The 22,160-nt window shown below is 41.3% G+C and overlaps 1 protein-coding gene across 1 annotated transcript; it reads right to left on the bottom strand.

Annotated features, from left to right (window-relative positions):
* Nucleotides 1-44: 44 nt before the first annotated feature.
* On the bottom strand, nt 45-20,902 carry serinc5 (serine incorporator 5). The gene is made up of 12 exons (XM_037776959.1): nt 20,733-20,902; nt 10,618-10,785; nt 6,795-6,973; nt 6,200-6,282; nt 5,754-5,847; nt 4,864-5,075; nt 4,472-4,564; nt 3,474-3,600; nt 2,866-2,935; nt 2,635-2,671; nt 2,087-2,231; nt 45-1,897 (listed from the first exon to the last, which is right to left on the bottom strand). The coding sequence occupies exons 1-12, from the start codon at nt 20,757-20,759 to the stop codon at nt 1,753-1,755; spliced, it is 1,380 nt and encodes a 459-aa protein (XP_037632887.1). The 5' UTR covers nt 20,760-20,902; the 3' UTR covers nt 45-1,752.
* Nucleotides 20,903-22,160: the final 1,258 nt, after the last annotated feature.

Raw genomic sequence — 22,160 nt, 5'->3', positions numbered from 1 at the left:
ATTTGTCTGTATGAAGAAAAACCTCGGTAAATAAAGACACCACGTGGCGTTGAATGGATGTTTTATTGAAAGAGTTTGAACAATGAACTGCATGGCACCCACATCTCTGTATTCAAACACACTACTTCCAGAAGTGTTCCTGTCTGTGATGGTAGTACACAGCCTTCACAGTGGGTCATGCTCTCTGATTTAAGTTTTTGTTAAGATTGATATCAAAGCTGCAGAGCACCATTTAATTTCTACATTCATACCAATAAAATGCAGAAATGTTTTCCAAAAAAAGATAAGTCACATGACACAGATGTTGCAGGTATATAAAGCATAAATTGAATGAAACTTTCCACAGATCACAGAACTTAATAAGCCAAAATGTACATACAGCATGTTAGGAGCACAATCAGACAAAAGGACATACTGATTTATTTTTGAATGAGAAAAAAAATGACTGGCAGTTGACAATGTGCAAAAAAAGAAAGTCTGTTACACAGGTAAACAGGTGAAGGTCTTTGTGTGAATTTTTAACTCGTCGGTAAACTCAACATCCAGTGTTGAATAACTCACTAATAAAAGCACTCATGCTACCTTTTTCTGACCACCATTATGAGCTGACACATGTAACAAAAGCCTTTATAACTGTACAGAAAACAGCTGCTTTAAGTGTGCATGCAAATACATAATGTTCTCAGTTATATTTTTTCTCTGTAACTGACCAAACAGTTCTGATAGAGTAGTTGGTTGTTTTCTGACATCTACCTTTGGCAAACAATCCTCATCTGTGACACTGCAGCTCTTCCAGAGAGGCAGCACCCCACTAACGTCACTCTTACATAATAAGGCAGGTTGATTTGAAGAGCACTGCCCTGTACAACAACGATGACTGGAAACGTTGTACAGACGACATGGATTTTCCTAAGAAAAAGATCTGGCTCAAATGGAGCTCTGACATTAATAAAATGTGAAACATCCTTGTAACCTAAGTGGAAACTTCACAACACTGGGTATAATATCGAAAAGAGCTTGTTCCGTTTGCATAGAAAACTTCTACAAAAGGGAGCAATATAACAAAGCACAAACATATACAGCTTACATGTGAGCCTGAGAGATGAGTTCTTAAACAGAGTCGGGGACAAATCTAATTCAATTCACGCCACATTCCTTCACAAAATGATTTCTGATTACTTAAGACACACTTAAATAAATACAATTTCTCTTGTAACATCTCTAACCTGAACTACATTTGTCCCAAAACTTTGCTACAACTTTATGGTCCAACTGTACAGAAGTGAAATGCCTGGCTGAGAGTAAAAAGCGAGAATCCAAGAAAAAAAACGGACACACACAGGAAATACTTACAAAAAACACTTTCAAATCTGAAATTATGAAGAAATCTATAGGGGCCGGATGTAACAATGTAAGGATTCCCAATGTAACTCAACTCCCATGATTCTTCATGCAATTTCAAATCTGTAAGTAATACAAAACTCCATGAGTAAGTGGTAGTAAAAGATAACAAAATTACCATCAAGGTATTAAACAGCTTAACGTTGTAAAACAAAGTAAAATAAACACTAGCATATAAAACACAAAGGCAACAGATAATCCTCCAATTTTGAACGCTGAGGGTAGTGTAGGGTTGTGTTTCAAGATAAGGGAGGAGGAGGGGGGGGTGGTCCCTTGGCTCAGCGTGAGAGCTCCTGCCTGGCCACGTCTGCCTGACTCTAGTAGTGTAGTGGTGGGCGTCCGTCCTAGGCCCTAGGCCTCAAAGCGCTTCGGGCAGACCATGGGAGCGACGAGGGTCCACATGTAGAGGACGAGACAGACCCAGCAGGAGGCCATCTTGATCCAGAACACTGACCAGCTCCCGTCTAACAGCTTCTCAATCTTATGGTCATCATAACTGCAAACGTGAGCACACAGTGAGAGAACTGAGCAAAGACACCATTAGCAGCTAAATTTAATCTGCACTTAATGAACTAAGTGAAGTCTGCTTAGTTCAGTCTGATCATCCACAGTAACTGGATGCGTGTACATAAGCATGCCCATATTATGCCCAAGCATTGTATAGAAATCGGAGAGCATCACTTACTGGAACCAGTTGGTGACGGTCATCATGACGTAGAGGGATCCCAGGAAGAAGACAGAATGGAAGTAGGCGTAGCTGTAGATGGTTGCCTCTCTCTCATCATACACCACGTTCTGGCCTCCACCGGTCTTCTCCTCATCATACTCATCTAAAAAGCACACATTAAATGATGCAAAGAGGATGTTGGTGAGTGACACTTTTAATGTGAGAAAATGCCTAAAAACACAGATGTCGCTCTGGTGGTTATATTTGCTGACATATAACTGTGTTTTATTTCCAGCAGGGGGCAGTGTCAGCCTACCCACAATCCCTCTTCGCTGCTGGTCCTGCTTCACTGTGTCATACTACCCTCCTAGTAACAGTGACATCATCTGTGTTTGCTGACCAATACTTTCTCACCATCCTCAATCTGGCTGAGGAATAGCAATGAGCATAGCCCCTCTGAGAGCAAACACTACTGCTGGGGACATACGCATACACACTGAACAGGTCGGAGAGGCAGGGGAGGAAAATACAAGACGTGATAGTGAGGAGAAATTGACTTTCCTCACCTGTGTCATCTCCAAAACAGAAACAGCAGCGAGCTCTCTGCAGGATAAAGGAAAACATACAGGTTACCACCACACACACACATTATGTCTCTAGGGCCTAATTTATTTAATTTCATAAGGGCATGTAATTGGGATTGTCTGGTCAGTCAAGTCCTGTTAATCTGTTTAACCAGACTGTATATTTCATTAACACACACACACCGCGTGAGATCTGAATATTTGTGTGTTTACCTCAGCCTCTGGCTCACTGTTCCTACACACTCTGAGTGCCGCAGAGCTTCGTCTGGTGGTGGACGTCAAGCTAAAGGGAGGGTGGAGAAAGAGATAGAAACACAGATGGAGGGAGAGAGAGAGAGAGAGAGAGAGGGTTGTAATTCCGTCACTATGTATTTTTTCCATTAATATGCAGTTTCAGATTGCTGCAGAGTCTAATTCCCTCTCCTTCAGGGAACAACCACAAGAGACATGATGCCTCCACTTGATGGGAAACACATGTGAACCAACACGAAAATATGTAGTTCTCATCACTCACACCCATAGCTGAGCCACAGCCAATCATGCACTGGCTCTCCAGAGTCACAGCCAATCAAAACTACCCTGTCTCTGTCGCTATAGCCTGCCATGAAACACATTACTTTTATTCCACATTGCATAAAAAAGAACTGCTGTTAATGGATTTGGATTGTAGCCTTTACATAATCTCTCAACTCTTTAAATTGAATGATATAGCACTAAAAACAGATATATTATAAGGAAACTTGGCTTGTATTTGTTTAGACATTGAAGAAGGAGAAGCAAGAGGTGTGTGTGTGTGTGTGTGTTTGTTGTGTGTGTCTTACCAAGAGTAAAGGACGCAGCCAAACAGGATAACGGTTCCAACAGTTGTGACAATACTCTTGTCGCTCTTCATCCCAGAGTCGAAGGGAAACACACACACGGTGGTGTTCACACCATCTCTCTCCACCACTAGACAGAAAGAAAGTGCAGACAGAGATGGATGAGGCAAAAGAATGAATAGACGACGTATTGTAAGGAGTAGGGAGATTGCAAAAGATGCAGTGAGAGTGTGTGTGTATTTTGGCACAGTGTTAGGAAAGAAACTGGAGACTTAGTACAACTTGCTGTAAGTACAAGTGTGCCAACAGCTTTAAGTACAGTATGCAATATACTTGAGTGTTACTTAGGAGACATGTGCTGATATTAAAATATTTATGCAATGTTATCTTGACAGCTCCTATGGAAACCTCAGACTACAGAGTCATTTGTTTTCTCTAAAGCTCTCAGTTAAACGTTTCCATCTTCATCATAAGAGATCTAAATGCCTTATCTCAGACAGGCCTCATTATATTGCATTTAGTTTATGTTTCTTACTCTTGAGTGTAACACAACAACATTTCCCATAACAGATGTGTAGGATTTCTTCTCTGTTATGATAACGTTGAACTCGACTGTCAAATCTGTGTCCTCAACTGGAACAGAACAGAATTTGTTCCCCTTTTCTTTTGTGTGTCCCTTTTATTGTATCAATTATTATTGGTTTATTTTGACCAGATGGCTTACAACCAATATTTCTTATTAATATATATATTTATATCGATTATGTTCCCATTCCTAAGTGTGACAGTGTGCCACGGCAAGAATTTTAAGAAGAGCAGCTGTGTGAATGCAAGCCTGGTAGTTTGACTTCATCAATCTTCTTCCAATACATATTGGTCATGTTTTACATGGTGTTTGCTGCAGCATTAATAACCCATAACTCAACATAAATGACACCTGTTGATCTCAGCTGAGGCTGTAACTACTAGGTAAAGATGGGTGTCTGACTGTCCATACTCACTTTCTTCTGGTTTGCTGGAGAAGGCTGAGAAGGTGAGGTACATGACGTACAAACTGATGACTCCTGGCTGCAGCAGGCCTGATGTGGGCTGCACTGCAGGGACACAAAGATGAATAAAGGATTTAATCATGCCTGTATATACTGAGAAATTCCTGAGCTGGTGCAAATGTATTTTACAAAATGCTGTAAGTATCATAAGAAAACATTGTAACTTATTGTTACTTTCTATCATCATCCTATATTTGATGTGCCTCAAATGTGTTGCTATTTGTGAATTACTCTTCATGTTAGTTAGTAGCTTTCTATAAATAGCATCTAAATGCAAATGCTTGTATTTTCATTTGTATTACACAGTCAAATGAGATCATGTGCTTGTCAGTACAGGTCCTCACGTTTCTGTATGCATGGGGAGATGGCCAACAGGGAGACAATGAGGCACAGGCTGCCGTTGATGCCCAGGAAGATCTTGTTAAGTGAACAGGCCTCGGGGTCGGTGTAGAACACACCCATGAAGACTAAGGCTCCTACTGCAAGGCTGAACAGCGTCAGAGTCGCAAAGGCCAAAGCTGCGTACCACATACGATTGTAACCCACTCCTGAACTCCTGCAAACAGAAAGAGAGAGGGAGAGAGAAAGCAGACAGCGGAAAGGAAAAACACAACATGAACAAGGGTAACGCAAATTAAATCAGGGAAAAAGATCAAGTGAATTGGGAAAAAATGAAAGAAATCGAACATAGGAGACCTAAAGAAGAATCAAAGAGAGAGAAAGTTATGATTAGTTATTCCTGCACCCTGAGGAGATGAGGAGACAGGTTTATGGTTGCTTAAGTGCTTTCACATCCGTTTAAATTGGTCTGGAAACTCAAGGTTTTAATAAAAACTAAATAAAGTGGGTACAAGTGCACATACCAGTCCACATGGGGAGGTTTAGGTTTACTGCATATTACTACCAATAAACGTTTTGAAACAATCTGCTGTGGTATGTGTGGAAAGGGAAGTGCACAGTCTTAAACCATATGCATCCTGTGGATCTGCACAGGGCTGGCCTGCTGCCAAGCCTTCCCTCCACCCACAAAGCACAAAGCTACATGACTCCGTCTTCCCAAACTTTTTTCATCCAAATAACCCCCACAGAAGAAGACGTCCCACCCTCCGAGTTTCTCATGAAAGCACTGTACTGCTCCCATTTTACAGGGCGTCCATGCTGACGTAAGTGAGCTGGACTCTTGAGTTACTGGGACCAAAGAGACCGCAGCAGAGAGAAGACATGTTGCTCTCACCAGTTTGTGTTCCATCTGTGTGCAAACTCCACCAACAGCATGAGCTGGATCAGCAGGAAAATGAATCCGCCAAATGCTCCTATGTAGCGCCACACTGTGGCGTTGAACAGAGACAGGGAGGTTGTTTTAGAGATGAGAAGACCTTACAGCAGATATCTGTGACTTTCATGCTGTGAGATTATACTCAAACTACAGAAAAAATGGCAGGGTTATTTTAGAAGTTTGTGTGGAAAGCAGTGTATTTGAGTGAGCTTGGAAAAATCTGTGGGTAATAAAACATTTTAAAAAAATGCAATACTTTCACTCTTTTCTTATTACTTCCTGTGTCTCCAACTGTTTGCCACCATTGAGGTGAATATTATGTTATCCAGCAAAATATATTACGAATACCAGTTTTGAAAAAGATTACAGTAATGCAGGTTTCCTAGAGAATATCCTTTCTTTACCTTCCAGAAAAATGTCCTGTTCCGGGAGGAAGAAGGCTCCAGCGCAGCACGCCGCCAGCACAATGAACTTCAGCAACCAGAACCTGACATTCAAAACAGTGATAACATCAGAAGGTTGTGCATGAAAAAAGTGATTTATTGATATACAAATGGTCATTTTGTGGCTAAAGTAAGTCCGAATTTTTTGTCAATTCAGAACATGTAGTATAAGGAAGCCAAAAATACCTAGAAATAAACACTGCAGGATAAGATCTGATGTTCAAGATAACAGGTGCATGCTTGTTTATGTCATAATTATGTACTTGTCATGTTGCAAGATAAGGCTGTTTGCTCACAATATCTTGTGATTTTTATCGTTTATACTCTGAGACACTGAACTGACCTAACTAATCCCGGCATTAATGAAAACCTGCCTGCGAGAAATTAAACTACCTTCAGTTCAGTCAAGTGTTGTGTTTTGTTGTGGCTTTTACCTTGGTGTTCACGGACGAGCACTACCGATTTAAGGTTCCAGCTAGACAGTATAGATGAATCTAATTTGTTTAATGACTGACAGGGCGAAAGGTGGACAGAAAGACGAACAAGGCCTTCTTACCCGTTATGCACGGCCGCCCTGCAGCCTGTGCTGTTGTTGATGCGGATGGTGAAGATAGCGAAGAACAAGAAGAAGCAGGCCATGCCGAAGCACACCTTGTAGACGGCAGAGTAGCCAACCAGAGTTTTGCAATTCTCCCCGGCATTCAACTTCTCACACAATTCGCTGTAGAAGGGGATCTGATAGACAAAATCACAAACACTTTGATTAGATCATTATGGAGTTGAAACCCCCCCCCCCCACCTCTGCTCATGTTTGTCTAGTGCGCGGCCTCAGAGAAAAGGCGCAACAGCGTCTATTCTGAGCGTCACGCCTCTAAAGGAGCAGAAAGAAAGAACAGGCAGCAACAACAACCCCTCTTTCTCTCCGTGAAGCCCTCTTTCATCCCTCGTTCTCTACAGGCTGTTAGAGGGGCCTTACAACTAACTGTCAGTGTACCCAAACAAAAGACACAGATGAATAAATTATCCACCTTTTGTCAGCGAGTCAGAGGGATTGGAAAAGCGAAAAGCAAAGAGAAAGGGATATCCGTCTAACAATAAATTTCCAAAATGTATTTCAAACTACAGTGAGCTGCATAAAAAAAGAAGAGAACAAGAGTCCGTAAAGTAGATAAGGACTTTGCTGTGGCCTTCAACAGGAAATTGAAAGTACTTCAGTGGCTCAGCGCCAACAGATGAGACGGCCTTTGAAATGATAACCACAGACTGGAGGGCTCAAATACCTATTCCCTCCTCTGCTGCCCTCTGACTGCATAGATGTGACTCAAAGTCAAATACAAGAGCTGCTTTTCAAACAGAAGAAGAGGATTACAGATATTTATTTTTCACTTAATAACTGGTTTGGCTTTACTAGTTATTGGCAGAGTATTTTTGGTCCTTGAGGTTGTACACATGGGCGAGACGCCAGCGGATTGAGTTGTCATTACCTCAGTGTGCAGCACAGTCCAGAGTCAGATCACAACATAGAGTAAAAAGCCCGTTTTGGAGCTTTTGTCTCATGTTGAGGACCGTATTAGCATGTCCATGGTGTCGTGATTAAGAGGGAAGGGGGCCGGCTGTTTCAGACAGCTGTAAATCTCTTGAGAAAAGACCAGCACTCTCATACGCACAATGGCTGCTCTCTTAGCCGGGACTTCCCACTGTGCTCAGTGTGCGACTGGCGGTGTGCGTGTTAATGCGTATATATGTGTGTGTGTGTGTGTAACTCAGCAAGCTTTGCACGGGGCTATCAGAGGCCATTTTGTGCCTGGATGGGCTTTTTACAGGGTCGTCCTCTCACAAGGAGACACACAGTAGGGAGTCGTTTTAATACTGTACAGTAGACACTGACAGAGAAAGAGAGAAGAGAAAACAGCAGAAGATTGGTGAAAAATATAACGGCCTTCAAATAGCGCTCTCAGTAGAGGAAGCTTGTAGTCATTGCCATAGTAACACAGTCAGCTGACGTTAGTCTTCCCAGTCTTCCTAGTCTAGTGAATGCTGATACAGTAAGTAGACTGTACATACTGTACAGTACCTCATAACAGGGACAGCATTTCTCAAGCTCGGATATTCAGCTATCAATATCAACTCAGACAAAAGAGAAGGCAGGGTGAGAAGGTGATGTATCACTAGTACAGGCTCACCTGGATAACTAGATTTCCCACAAAACAACCACAGAAAGAGTCAGTCTGATAATAATCCTGCGTTAAGATGATTCAAAGAGGTAACGTGGAGGAAATAAAACACATGAAAGCTGTGGAGATCAAACGAGAGAGGAGCAGCCCTCCTGTGTATCTCCTCCCTACTTCAGAGGCTAGGTGGGCGGTTAGAAACAAAAAGCTACCAGCGTGAACTGCCACCTCCTCGACTATGGCCTTACTACTATGAAGATACACATGGGATCTCCAGGTAAAATAGTGGGGTGTCTGCTTTGCCTGTAGCAATGTTATAAATCTTTCATTTTGCCCGTTAGCAATGAGAAGGTAACACTGGTACATTCTCTGATATTTTATTCTATTTACACCACAGAACTGAACACAAAAGTCAGCTCACCTGACAAGAGAACATCCAATTTCAAAATACATGTGTGGAGAGAGAGTGTGTGTGTGTAATCTACAAATACTTTCCTTTTCAGTTCTGCTCCATGTCAGCATGTGTTTCTGCACTTTAAAGCTGGGAACAGATCTATAACCAGGGTTCCTACACATCTTCCATTTCAAAATTCCATACTTTTCCAGACTCAAATTTCCAAATTTTGCAGACCATATTTGCCTTTGTGACTCGGGTTGCAGAGGATGCTGTGACAAGACTACAGTTCTTCGGCGCCTCCCCCACAGTTGAGATGTCAAATGATTTTACATAGAGTTTGCATCCAGCTCTCTTTTTTTTCCCCCATTTGGAATTGTCAACCAACCAGGCTTTGTATTTGGGATTGTCAAGCCAGCCCTCAGAAAACTTGCATTCACCCATTGTGGCCGTTCAGTCCACAGCCCTATGCAGAAAGTTAGATGACGCCCCACTGTCAAACTTCTCGCATCTTCGGGCATTGCTGCTCTAGATGGAAAACAATTATGCTGCCCTTCTATTAGCAACAGGGACAGACTGGGACAGAAATTCATCCCAGTAGATGGAGAGGCTTTTTATGCGAGCAGCCGTAGGGCACGAGCTGAAAAATTTGGGGCAGTAATTTTAACATTAATACTGATAAATACTAATGCTAACAAACTTCCGCCGACATCAAGCTCGCTCTGGACTGCGCTCACTTGCACAGTAGTAAACAATTTGGCTGCACTGGCTGCTCCAAACGCCATGAACAACACTCTGCTTGTATGATCAATATATTTTTAAATTTTAGAAAACAGAATAGGGGCAATAGTCTGGAAACAGAAATGTTTTTCCATACTCTCTTTTCTTTTCTCCATACTTATCCAGACCTGGAAAGTACTAAAATCAAATTCATACTTTTCCATACTGTGTAGAAACCCCTGTATGACATTATTTAAACCTTAAGAATAAATTAAAGAACTTTAAACTAAAGAATATACAAAGCACACATCATTTATTCCGAGGATATAAACAGATTTTTTTTAGTCTTGACAATCAGAAAGCATCAGATATTGAACAAGTAGACAGAAGAGTTGTGTCGCAAGGCAATCCAATTCCTCAAATCCAAAGAAACAAATCTAAAGCGTTAGTGTGCAAAAACAGAAATTAATTTGGGTGAAATGGTGGATGGTAGTGGGCATGTGCTGAATGTCTGCTAACTCCTCAGGGAACACTAAGGTGGACTTCAGTGGAGCCACAGCTCTACTCTGACAAATAATCTTGATAAGGACAACTCGACAACTAACTGATTATTTCCCAACTGTTAACAGCAACTGGCCTAGACTCTGTCCAACCGGTGACGCCCTAATCATAACGACAATAAGTCCAATAACAGTACTGCGTGTCACCCATAAACACCCCAAGAAGACAGCAGGCATGCTGCTACCTACACAACTGTACACACAGCAAACCAAGACCACCAACCTGAGTTGAGATCTCATCATAACTTATTACCAGTCATCACTGTACTACGGAAGCACTTATCTGTTAGAGGCTTTTAGGACTGAGAGTTTCAGAGCCACTCAACGCACTCTCCATTTAAAATGATGCTGTTATGAAGCACAGATGAGAGCTTTAATTTTCCCTCTGTGCTGTTTCCTCCCTACCTTTCTTACAATTAACACTCTCAACCATAGACAATTCAAACTCTTCCAATTGTATACCTAAATATACCTGTAATTTACAGTTTTAAAATAAAGCATGTCCATGTGTATGTGTGTGATTTATGTACTTACACTGTCTCTCATCTTTTCCTCCACAGTGGGGGACATCATGATGACACAGATGATGGTGACCAGCAGGAAGTAGAGGGCGTACATGACTCGGGTCCCTGTGGACTGTTTGATCTTGGGGCAGCAGTTACAGCAGCACGAGCAGGCTGCTGAGCCGCAGCAGCAGGCCAGCTGCACACAGAGAACAATGGAGGAAAGAGGGAGAGAGATGGGGAAAACATTACCATATCAGTTTCACAATTTTCCACACCATGATAAGCCATCTGATACAGACATAATCTATTTACAAGACATCTGGATAAGGGAGGACCTGGTTTGTGTGGTCACTTTGTCAGCTATAGAGGCTGCACTTTATTTTGCTGGAAGGAGGAGAACAAAGCAAAACAAAAATCCCCCAAGATCAGCAAAATGCATTTGCTTGAAGAAGTTAAACATTGACTAATTGCAACAAAAGTTTTCTAACAGTAAAATTATAGAGAACGAGAGCAGTGGACAAAAGATAAAAATAGACATACACAGACATTAGAAATAAAAAAAATACCCCCTCTAATCCTTAGACCCTCAATTCAGTTAAGGCAAACTCAAACAAATAGAAGAAAAAAACCTTTAACAGGAGAAAAAGGGAGGAACCTCAGAGGAGCAACATGGGAGGGATTATTCTTCCAGGATGGAATGCAATGTAGAGAATATGGACAGAAATAGCAGTAGGAAAATACTACAGCTGGTTAAACCTTAGAGGTCAAAACCAATGAACTACAGACACTTTAAGGTGGTGCCCTAAAGTGTCTCCTCTTCATGAAACACTATAAAACACAATACTTCTATCAATACAAGATGCAAAGTTCAATGTTACAGTATCTAAGAGATAGGGACTGTCAGTGTGATCAAAAATTTGCAGATATTGTGGCAAAGATAAATTAAAGCAGTATCTGGTACTTTTCCAGAATTCAAGAGCTTCAGCTTTCACAATCCTGGAACAGTTACTACTACTTACTGCAGGTAAGACAAAATTATGACAACTTATTGGACAGGGGGGGAAGTCGCAAGAGAAGACACCCGCCTGAGTGTCTCTTTGCTCATTCATGGTTTCTATCACGAGGGACAAATCCCTCCCCCCTCCTTCGCAGTGGCACCCATTGGTCAATGCAGACAGTGAAGTCTTGTCTAAAACACACACTCGCTCACTCACAGAGGCCTACTCTGTGTCTTCTGACAGGCTCTCATACAGGGGGACAGTCTCATAAAGACCGGCCCTGTGTTCTATTTAGGAAAGAGGAGGCTCTGTAATTATACAGTATAGCGTCTTTCTGTAGCCACCCCACCCTGCTTTTGTAAGCCTCCTACTCCTCAGCCTGCAGAACACACACTGCTGTGGTGAGAGGTGATCGTCTGTTGTGGTGTACGATTGAAGTGTGGTACACTATATAAGGCATGCATTGGTGCTTCGCTGCTGGAGGGCTTACGCGCACCATTTTCCTTTGAATGTTCTCCCCTTATGGAATGCAATATATGATTTGCTAGTGATAACATGTCAAGGCTAGTCCGACCACGGTTGAATGTTTTTCTGCAGCAGGGAAAACTTGTCTCTTGTTACTATCATTAATGGCATTAAGTGAGAGGTAAACAGAAATTATGTCTACTTCAGATTCTTTAATAAAAGTCAAAATCAACCTCTCTGTAAATACAAATTTATTTTATTGTGTTCGACTCTTGCAGCGAAATCATGAGGATTTTCCCATCATTTTTATGAGTGAAAAACATCTCACACACCAACTTGACCTTCACAATATTTGGACACAACATCACCCTCAATAACTGATAAGAACTGGTTTGCTGCATACACACAAATAGGTTTTGCTATCTATCCAGCTCAAGGTGAAAAAAATGATAAGTACCGGTATTATTATAAGTGTTCGTTCCATTCCAAGGCTTCTCAGAACAAATTCACTTTCTCATGATAGTACTTTTCTTGCTCACAGGAATCTTAGTAAAATTGTACTCTAACACAATAAACTGCCCTATACTTCATTTTGCACATACCATCTTTTCTTTGTTGTATACATTGTACATATTGGGGCATGTTTTGCCTTTATTAAATAGGATACAGTCGAGATAGACAGGAGCTGGAGCTAGAGATGCAAGGTGAATGACAAAGGTCCCCAGCTACACTCGAACGGAGCATGTTGCAATTACATTGTCAGAGTCATACAACCAAGTCCACCAGGACACCCCACCTTATAGCTCAAATGTTTTTTTCTCCTGACCTGTTATTCCATCCTAGCAAGATCAGTTCAACTTGCCTTCCAGTCAGTAAACTTGGCCCTTGTCTGCGAGTGTGTGTCCTAAGCCGGGGTCTGTAATCTGGCCAGGGTGCACTGATGTAGTAAAGCCAGTGTGCAACATTGTCTGATGTGATGCGTTCCGCTCCAGATGCCAGTAATGTGCGGTATGCTGCAGACTCGTGTATCCACACAGGCACATGGTCAGGATCAAGCTATCCACTGCCCACATGGCTCTGCCTCTCTGCTCTCTCTGTCCAGAGGTTTCCCTGACACTCTTTTATAAATTAACTTCATTGTTTTTAGCCTATGGCTGAAGAATGGTTACTAATAGCCTTGCCTTTTTGATACGAGCTGTGTGGTGTTGGCTTGCTAATCCTCTAAACAGATTCCCGTGAGAACCAAACTCAATTATGTTTCCACTCAGTTCTCTCGGAAAAACATTGCTGTCTGTGGCTCTTGTTACAGAAGGTAGAAATGGATGAAATCAAGAACAAAACACTTAACTGCACCTTTTAAATCAGAAATCAACAGTGTGGGACACCAGCGTAGCATCATAAGTAAAGAATTCAGCCTTCGTCTGAAAATCTGGGTTGAACCCAGCCGTTGTGATAGTATGTGTCTGTCTCGCTGCAGTGGCCTTGAACAGTGAAGCCCCTCCAAACACCACGAGTTTATTCAAGCACAAGTAAATAGGTCAACATACAAGGTTCACATGTAATTCCTTTACCAATACTGTAATGAAAAATAGGTCATATATTTGATATCCTCCTGCTCTCTGGTTATGGGTTGTGGGCAACAAACACAAAGACTTCTTTGATGCCAGATCAAACAAAGAATGAGACCAGTTTATTACCAATCAGGATCAGGAGTCGTGTCAATAGCTAAGTGGGGAAGGAAGTGGTTAAGCTCATACACATGCACACTATTTACCAATGCCTGAGATACCACTGAAGAGAGTGCTTATGAAGAGGTTTTAAATTCTGCCTCCAAGGCTGCATGTGCATAATTCTGCTTTTATGCATACACAGACTTCTAGCCTTGAATCTAAACCATGTTTTATGTATGTGGCCCCCTGGTCTCCATTTGACTACACAAAGCTTAACAGGATAAGCTGTGTCCTTTGTCTCCGCTGCACCCACATGTCTTTCTCAATGGCCGATTAATTAACCACAACAGACTGAAAGTAAGCAGAAAAAAAAACGGGATGATTTAAGTCGTGAGGGTGTTTAGATTTCATTAGTTCGGGGGTGTTTCACCAGCGGACTGCACACAGCGAGAGGGCCAACGGCAAACTGCAGCAGAGCTGATGGAGGGAGGGAGAGCCGGGAGACGGGAATGTCTCGAGGAATTCCACCATATACAGATACAAAGAGAGTCTCCATGGTAACCAACACTGACCCTACCCACTTAATGGGCCATCCACCCCCTCCTCCACTGCCCGCCTGCCCCACCAGCATGTCGACAGGTGGTCGGCGTGTCTGCAGTGTGCACCCCTACTTCAGTATCAACAGCAACCCCCCACTAGCTGGTCATATTGCTCTGGCCATCCAACCCAAAAATCATCATCACATGCTACAGCAAACATGGCACTCTAACCACTTGCTAAGTATACCCTAATGTAGCTCTACCAGACTTCAAGTCTCTCACAACCCTCCACTGAAAGCACCGAGCCTCACTACACTGTGACTGTGGGACTCTCGAGAAACAAAGACTTGTCCCTTTCTCACTCAGCCCGAAGCTCAGTTTCACTCTCTTCATCTCATTTCCTCTCTCCTCCCCCACCCTGTTACTTGGAGGCTTATTGTTGTCATCTCTTTTCTTTTTTTCCACCTATTTTCTCCTCTTTGACCGTTCTTTGTTGTCTTCAGCTGCCCTTTACCCTAAATCACTCACTCCCCGGCTAACCTCCAGCTGTTATAGAGGTCAGGAGAAAGACGATATTGCTCAAAGCACACAGGAATCAGCCTTTACGTGGAGAGGATCGACACGAGTCAGGACACGGCGAGAAGACCCTCAGGGAATGGACGCAAATGCCAGTCAAAATGAAAGAAAGTGGTTGCAGAGACAAAATTAGACGTCGGATCGTTCAACAAGGACTCTGACCTACAGCTGGATGCTTAATCAACAAATGTGACACAGTCCTACATGTAGACAATCCAAAGGCCACATCTGTGAGCCGTTTAACAGAGCAGTGATGATAATTACCATGTTATTTCCCTCCTCTATTCTCTACCATCTTATTATCTTCGACCCAGCAGTGATGAAAAGAATTGCTGTATTTAACAAACAGGAAATAGCAAGGGAAGCCTACATCAAACATGCGGGGGTAAACTCAGAGCATAGCCACGCAGACAAAACTGCTTACGCAATACAAATAGACCAATTGCAAAAATAGGTCACTCACTATATCACGGTATGCACAGCAAAGGGGAATCAGGAGGGGGTAGACAGATGTCTCCTCCAACAAACCAAGCAGCCAAACAGATATGTCAACAATGCTTCCACGGGAGGGGACGTGAGGACATCTGACAAAATCTGGATGGAATATCTAAGAACAAAACCTAAAAAAAGGACTACTGTTGGTATAGTACATGTGGCATTTTTTTTGCAGGAGTACGGAAACGACCTGTTCCTGCTGTGGCTGACATAGATTTCCCCTATCAAGATTTGAACAGAAGGAAAAAACTTTCATCAGCTGATTTGAGATGTTGACTCTGTTTATCAGAAGTGGGGGAAAAAAGCAAACAGTTTTCAGTGGGAAAAAAAAACAGACAGACATGACTCACACAACTGAGATGAGCACTGTCAAAACAACTTGACTGGAAGAATGTGGCATAACTTTTTCAATGGCTGCATCTGTGGGAATATAAACCGGGATGTTTCATTCATTTATCACATCTAATATATTCATCTTTATTCCCTGTCCTACTTTACTTTAGTACATTCTGCCTTACATAAGTAGACGTTGCTGTAGTTGGCTGCTTTAAACTGAGGAACTCCCCGTTAGTTACAGCTTAATGATAGTGGCCACAGGATAAAGTTGACCACAATGAATCATGACGGACGAAACGTCTCAGTCGAAACTGTAGACAGTACACACCCTCTTATCTCAAATTACAACAATGCATAGGGCTGAACAGAGCGAGGAGAAACCGGCAGAGAGGGAAAAAAAAGAGGGAAAAGCGAAGAAACTTTAAAACAATGAGACACAAGGCAAAAATCTTTCTCACACACACAAGTTAGGTTGGCCCAAGCTTAATCCATTTCTCCTTATGTTGTGACTGACAGCTCCACTATTGTCCATATAGCTAGGCAGCTGTATACACACAGCAAAAATGTATCACTGCTCTGTTTCCTATACACAAAGGGAGGGCTTTGCTTCTCTCTTGGCAAATACAGCCCCTAGCTACAACCAACAGAGAGAAACTTAAGTCCAATGGACAGAAAAGAAACGAAAGACAAAGTAGAACTGAGGTACAGTTGAAAAGCTGAAAAACTGGGCAGAAATGAAACAATCCTGTGCACACAAAGGAGTCCGTCACAAAAATAACCAAAGGAAACAGACCAAAGAAGAACAGGGAAGACAGTCAAAATACAAAGCAATATCAGATCAACAGGCACAGGCTAATCCGACGTCATGCTGTGTTTACCCGAAGGCCTTTTTCACTTCCCAAAGTATTGTTTACTGCTAGTGACGCTTCACTTCGCAACCGTTGCACACGAAATGATGTGCTTCCTCGCCACCACAGCCTTACTGTAGGCTCAACTGATACTAATGGCACCATGCAAAGAGTTAGCTGGCATTTCACACGGTTACATCAGCACCTTAAACCCTTGCATAAAAACACTAAATTATAGAGACAAGACACGGGAATATGTGAGAAGGAGGATGTTGCGTAAGACATTATTGCATGACAGTTCAGAGGGAGACAAAAGAGATGAGAAATTGCCAGTAATGTCCCTGTGGGAAAAAAAACTCCTGCTGACCACAGCAAAATTCCTGAGGGGAAGCTGAAAATAGCAGACATGTGCCACATGGACACAGTAATTCTAATCGTATGACTGACCCAGAATTGTTTGTTGGTGGGGACTGGTACAGATACAACTACAGGTGGTCACTTAGGCTATAGTTTTACAAGTCAAGTAATTTTACAGCTCGTCAACACCTGTTTTAAGGAACTCTGTGACATTACAGCCTCAATGCCATGACCTCAGCAACAATCAGTCAAACCGCCATCTGATGTGACAGCTGTTTGTGTGTGTGTGTGTGTGTGTGTGTGTGTCTGGGCTGCAGGTGAACATTTAGTGGTAGTCCACGATTTCACAATATTTGTTTGTATGGGAAATCACATTCCATAAGAGAAATACAGCATTACACTGAACCTGCATCAATAATGGAATTCATTTTTAAACAAACAATAACGATACACTGCCTAGTGCCTACCAGTCCCCATTTATCAAACGCTTTTGATTATCTTGCAGCACCCTGATAAAGGCATGACAGCCAAGGCATGGTGTACTGGAAAACACTCTTTTTTTTCTTGCACATTCCCAGAAGCCAAGGTGTAAGTTCACTGCTTGATGTCTTACTCAAGGACATTTTATCACGATTGGATGCTTGATGGACCACCGTCTCTAGTATACTCCAGGTCCTCTAGACTCATGTACCCTGCCAACGTTGCCTGTGCCATAGCTGTGCTGCTTGAAACACCCACATGGCTTCAGCCCTGTCCCACACTCACAGCCAACGCTTGCAGCGCTTTGGACAGAACTCAACATTGAGCTAAAGCTTAGCCTTACCCCCTATCCCATCACAATATGGCATACGTCCCTGATCCCACTGAGAAATTACAAGTGAGCTGCTCCCACACCACGCCTGCTCCTCTCTCCAAATCTAACCCAAACAGCGCCCACCCTCCCTTAATATCCACCTCCGAGCCAGAGGAAATTAACAGACCACACATCAATTTGGGCTCCTCTAAACCTCAAGAGGGGCACATATGCACACTCATTACAAGTATACACATAAATAGAGATGGCGACAAAACTAAATGGATGTCTGTGACAGGGATTAGCACGCCACCAGCACAGCAATACCAAACTGATTTTATTGTTTGCCCTCCCTTTTCTCTTAATCCTTCCCTGTTTCCATCATCCCGTCGTTGAAAAGAACAGGAAATAGACGTGAGCCCCCCACAGATGAGGGATGTGTCTGTGTAATTAAATTCCTGACCGGACCAGCTCAGCAGTGGTAACCTTGTGGTCAAAAACAGTTCATCGGTTGGATGAAAAAAGACTCTCAGCACTGGAGAAAATCTTCTCTAACTTTACATATAAACCACTAGCTGCCTGTCTTTTCAAAGCAATTTTGTAATTAGTTCATATTACTACTTACAGCCATCAAAAAATTCAGACACATAAACGATGTAACCATCAATCACTGTCATCACTGACTCCTTTGGAGATTATTGTCATGATGAATACTTTAAAGTATAAAATGTCAGAAAAAGTTTTTTTTGTCCAACCAACAGTCCAAATCCTAAAGAAATTCAATTTACTAACATGGTAAACCAGATAATGTTTGTAATTGAGAAGCTGGAACTACTGAATTTTGGTATTTTTTCAATAAATAAACAATTAATAAATCAATCAATCAATTACTTAGACTTTAATAATATATCAATTACCAGAACTGTTGTCAGTTAATTTTCAGCTCTAAAAGTAATCTTGATATGTATTAGGTGTAGACCTAATAGGGCTGCAACTAATGATTATTTTCACGGTCAATGAATATGTCGATCATTTTCTCGATTAACTGATTAGTTGTTTGGTTTATAAAATGTCAGAAAATTATGATAAATGTCGATCAGTGTTTCCCAAAGCCAAAGATGTCTCGTTTTCTCCTCAACTCAAAGATATACAGTTTATTGTCATAGAAGAGTAAAGAAACCAGAAAATATTCACATTTAAGAAGCTGTAATCAGAGAATTTTGACTTTTAAAAAAATTATTCATACCGATTAATCAATTATTAAAATAGTTGGTGATTAATTTAATAGTAGACAACTAATCTATTTAATGTTGCAGCTCCAAGTCGAATATATTTCATTATAAGTAATTCTGCAAATTCAAAATATCACTCTTTCACCAAAAACAATTCATTAAAAAAGTCATCATTTATGTTCCACATGAGGTATACCATGTTGTTTATATTAAACACTAGCTATGTGCCTTTTACAAGTAATTCTGCAACTTAAAAACTGACCTCAAACATCTCAGAAACAAACAACAACAAAAAAGGCCAAAGTGACAGGCTGCTCCACCCAAAGTGTGTGAAGGGCCTTCCTTCCTGCAGCTGTCACACTCCACAACCAGCACTGCTCCCAGTAGACTACTTACACACCAAGAACTGACAATAACCTGATATTTTCAGGTGGAATTGAATTTCATTCATTCATACACTTCATTCTCACTGTGCAATATCATTTTCCACTTGTGCAATTCTGTTAATAGTCTGTTTATTGCCAATACTGTATATACCGCTCCTATTTTTACACTTCCTTCTATTTAAATGGTTCATATGTTCTTTTTTACTGTGTTAGCTGATGCATCTTGTTTTTTGCACTATCCCCTTGGCTGCTGTACACTGCAAATGTCCCCACTGCGGAACTAATAAAGAAATATCTTATCTTATTATTTCTACAGGATGTCAAAGCCTATAATTCATTTCCAAGTGAGTCTGCCTTTCGCAAGCAAGTCTGCAATTTTGACTGGTAGAAGGAGTACTAGCTAGTCATTGGATTGGCCTGAAGTTTTTGAGCTGGGGAGAGAAAGATGTTCCTCGGTGGTTGGAAAAGTGCAAACTGAGCATTTTACTGAAAAGAAAACCAGAAAACCACAAAGAAGACTGCATTTCCCCACTACCCAGTTATACAGACAAGACACATCTGAGCTCTGTAAAGCCCCAAATGGTTCACTGTTTCCATCCAACATCCAACACATCTGTAAAACAGGCTACAATCAGAGATAACGTTACTTCTTATAGCAGGAATGCTAACGTTACTTCTGATAGCTACCATAATGTATCAACAATATGTTATAATCCCCTCACTGAGATGATGAACAACTTCACTGTACAGATGTTACAGCCGCTGGAAGACAAAGAGAGACGAGCTAAACTAAGCTAAAACATCAGTAACGTTAGCATACCTGATATCAGAAGTAACTATCCTGTCAAAAGTAACGTTAGCATACCTGATATCAAAAGTAACTATGCTATCAGAAGTAACTATCCTATCAAAGGTAGCTATGCTAAAGTTACTTCTGATATAACGTTACTTCTGATAGCAACGTTACTACTGACAGCAACGTTACTACTGACAGCAACGTTACTACTGACAGCAACGTTACTTCTGACAGCAGATATGCTAACGTTACCTCTGATAGCATAGTTACTCCTGATATAACGCTACTTCTGATAGCAGGTACGCTAACGTTACTTCTAAGCTAACGTTACTGTGTGCTGATGTTTTAGCTAGTTTAGCTCGTCTCTCTTTGTCTTCCAGCGGCTGTAACATCTCCACAGTGAAGTTATTCATCATGTCAGTGATGGATTATCATATATGTTGTATTATTTATACATTATAATGGCTGACAGGCGTCTCACCACGACATTAGAGTGTTTATCTGCCTCGTTGTGTACAGATATAGAGACTAACAGTAACAGAAGTCTCATCACGCCTAGCTTCACATAACGCTTCATTGTTAACGCTCCGTTGTGTCGGTTAACATCCGTTGATCAATAATAAAAACAACAGTAAGAAGTATTGACGCTCACCTGCGAGATGCAACACGGGATGCACATTTTGAAGGGAGATAATAATAAATTAAATCCGTAGAAGAAGCAGAAGAAGAGCTCGCTGTTTCTTCCTCCTCATGAAACCACCACCAACAACGCGCTGTCTCCTCAAACCTCAAACTGCTCCGGTCTCTCCTCCCTCCCTCCCTCCCCTCCTGGCCGCTGTTCCCTCCTCCTCCCTCCTCCTTAGTTCCTCCCTGTCTCTCCTCCCACATCACCAACATAAAAAAGCCAAACACAAAGCTGCCAAACAGAGCATCAAGAAGTGGTTGAAACCAAGATGACTAATAGACCATGACAAATCTATGACACAATCTAAGGTTACAGTATGCTGTTATTACAGATCAAACGCCTCTCACACAGCTAGAGTCACACAAATTAATAACAATGAAATCACTGCTGAGATAAATAAAACTGGGAAAAAAAAGTTTGGAAACTTGTGTTTGATGGATTATTTCTCTGTTGTTTCAATGCTAATTGGCATTGCATTTTACATTGTTGGAAAGCCTGTTTATTTACCTTCACAATGATGTCCAACTTGTAAGGATCATGCATTTGTGGGATGAGCAGCACAGCTGATTATGTGGGTAGCACCCAAGAAAAATTTGACAAAATGCTCTGCCAATGGTAAACAGTGTATTCTCCTGTTGGTATTGACTCTTGTTTTGAGTTGTTTGGTGGATTGGATGATTGAACTCTCTATCAGTAACAAGGAACAAACAAGACATATTAGCTATTTTACACTTTATTCATTTAATACACCGTCCAAACTTTTTTTTCCCAGTTTAGTTTATAAGACCATCAAAGAATATTAAGGGAATGTAGAACAATTTATGAGAGTAATTTTACACTATTATTAGAGGGCAGTTAAAGAAAAAAGGTGAGAAATTAAAAATTAACTGAGACAGGGCCAAAAGAGAAACAACAGCTAGGCTACATCAAGAATATACAGTACAAATATATAACAATAATTTTAATAATAATAAGGTTTATTAGTTTACACCTATTGATAATAGGCGGTCAAATTATCATAATCACCTTAAGTCTGGCTAAGATTTATAAGCACACATAGGCAATGTGTGTCATTAAAGTCATCCACTCTTTGTGTGGAGAAGTTGTATTTTTTTGCAGTGGGGTAAAATAATTCCAATAGCTGTAATAACCACCAGTATAACAGATAATTGGTAATATAACAGCTTATATGTCATTCTGTCATATTCCCAAGCAAAGTTTAGGCAGTTATAAGTTATGTTTTGGAAAACACCAAAAACACTGTTGTGGTGAAACATTTTGTCAGACATTGACGTAACTTCTTTTACAAACTCTGTGTCTCCTTGGTATTTAAATTAAGAATAAAGTGCTTTCCTTGATGCATGTGTTTGTGTAAAAAAAAAAAGAAAAAAAAAA

The sequence above is a fragment of the Sebastes umbrosus genome, chromosome 8 (genome assembly GCF_015220745.1).
Source record: "Sebastes umbrosus isolate fSebUmb1 chromosome 8, fSebUmb1.pri, whole genome shotgun sequence".
NCBI lineage: Eukaryota > Metazoa > Chordata > Actinopteri > Perciformes > Sebastidae > Sebastes > Sebastes umbrosus.
Note: the sequence above shows the minus strand (reverse complement) of the source record. Positions and strands in the feature narration are given on the sequence as shown.

Excerpts from the sequence above, each read along its gene's own strand:
- serinc5 (XM_037776959.1), bottom strand. The coding sequence starts at position 20,759 with ATGTGCATCCCGTGTTGCATCTCGCAG. Across the intron at positions 5,076-5,753 it reads CACAGATGGAACACAAACTG|GAGTTCAGGAGTGGGTTACA; the intron begins GTGAGAGCAACA and ends TTCTGTTTGCAG. Across the intron at positions 1,898-2,086 it reads ACCGTCACCAACTGGTTCCA|TTATGATGACCATAAGATTG; the intron begins GTAAGTGATGCT and ends TCACGTTTGCAG.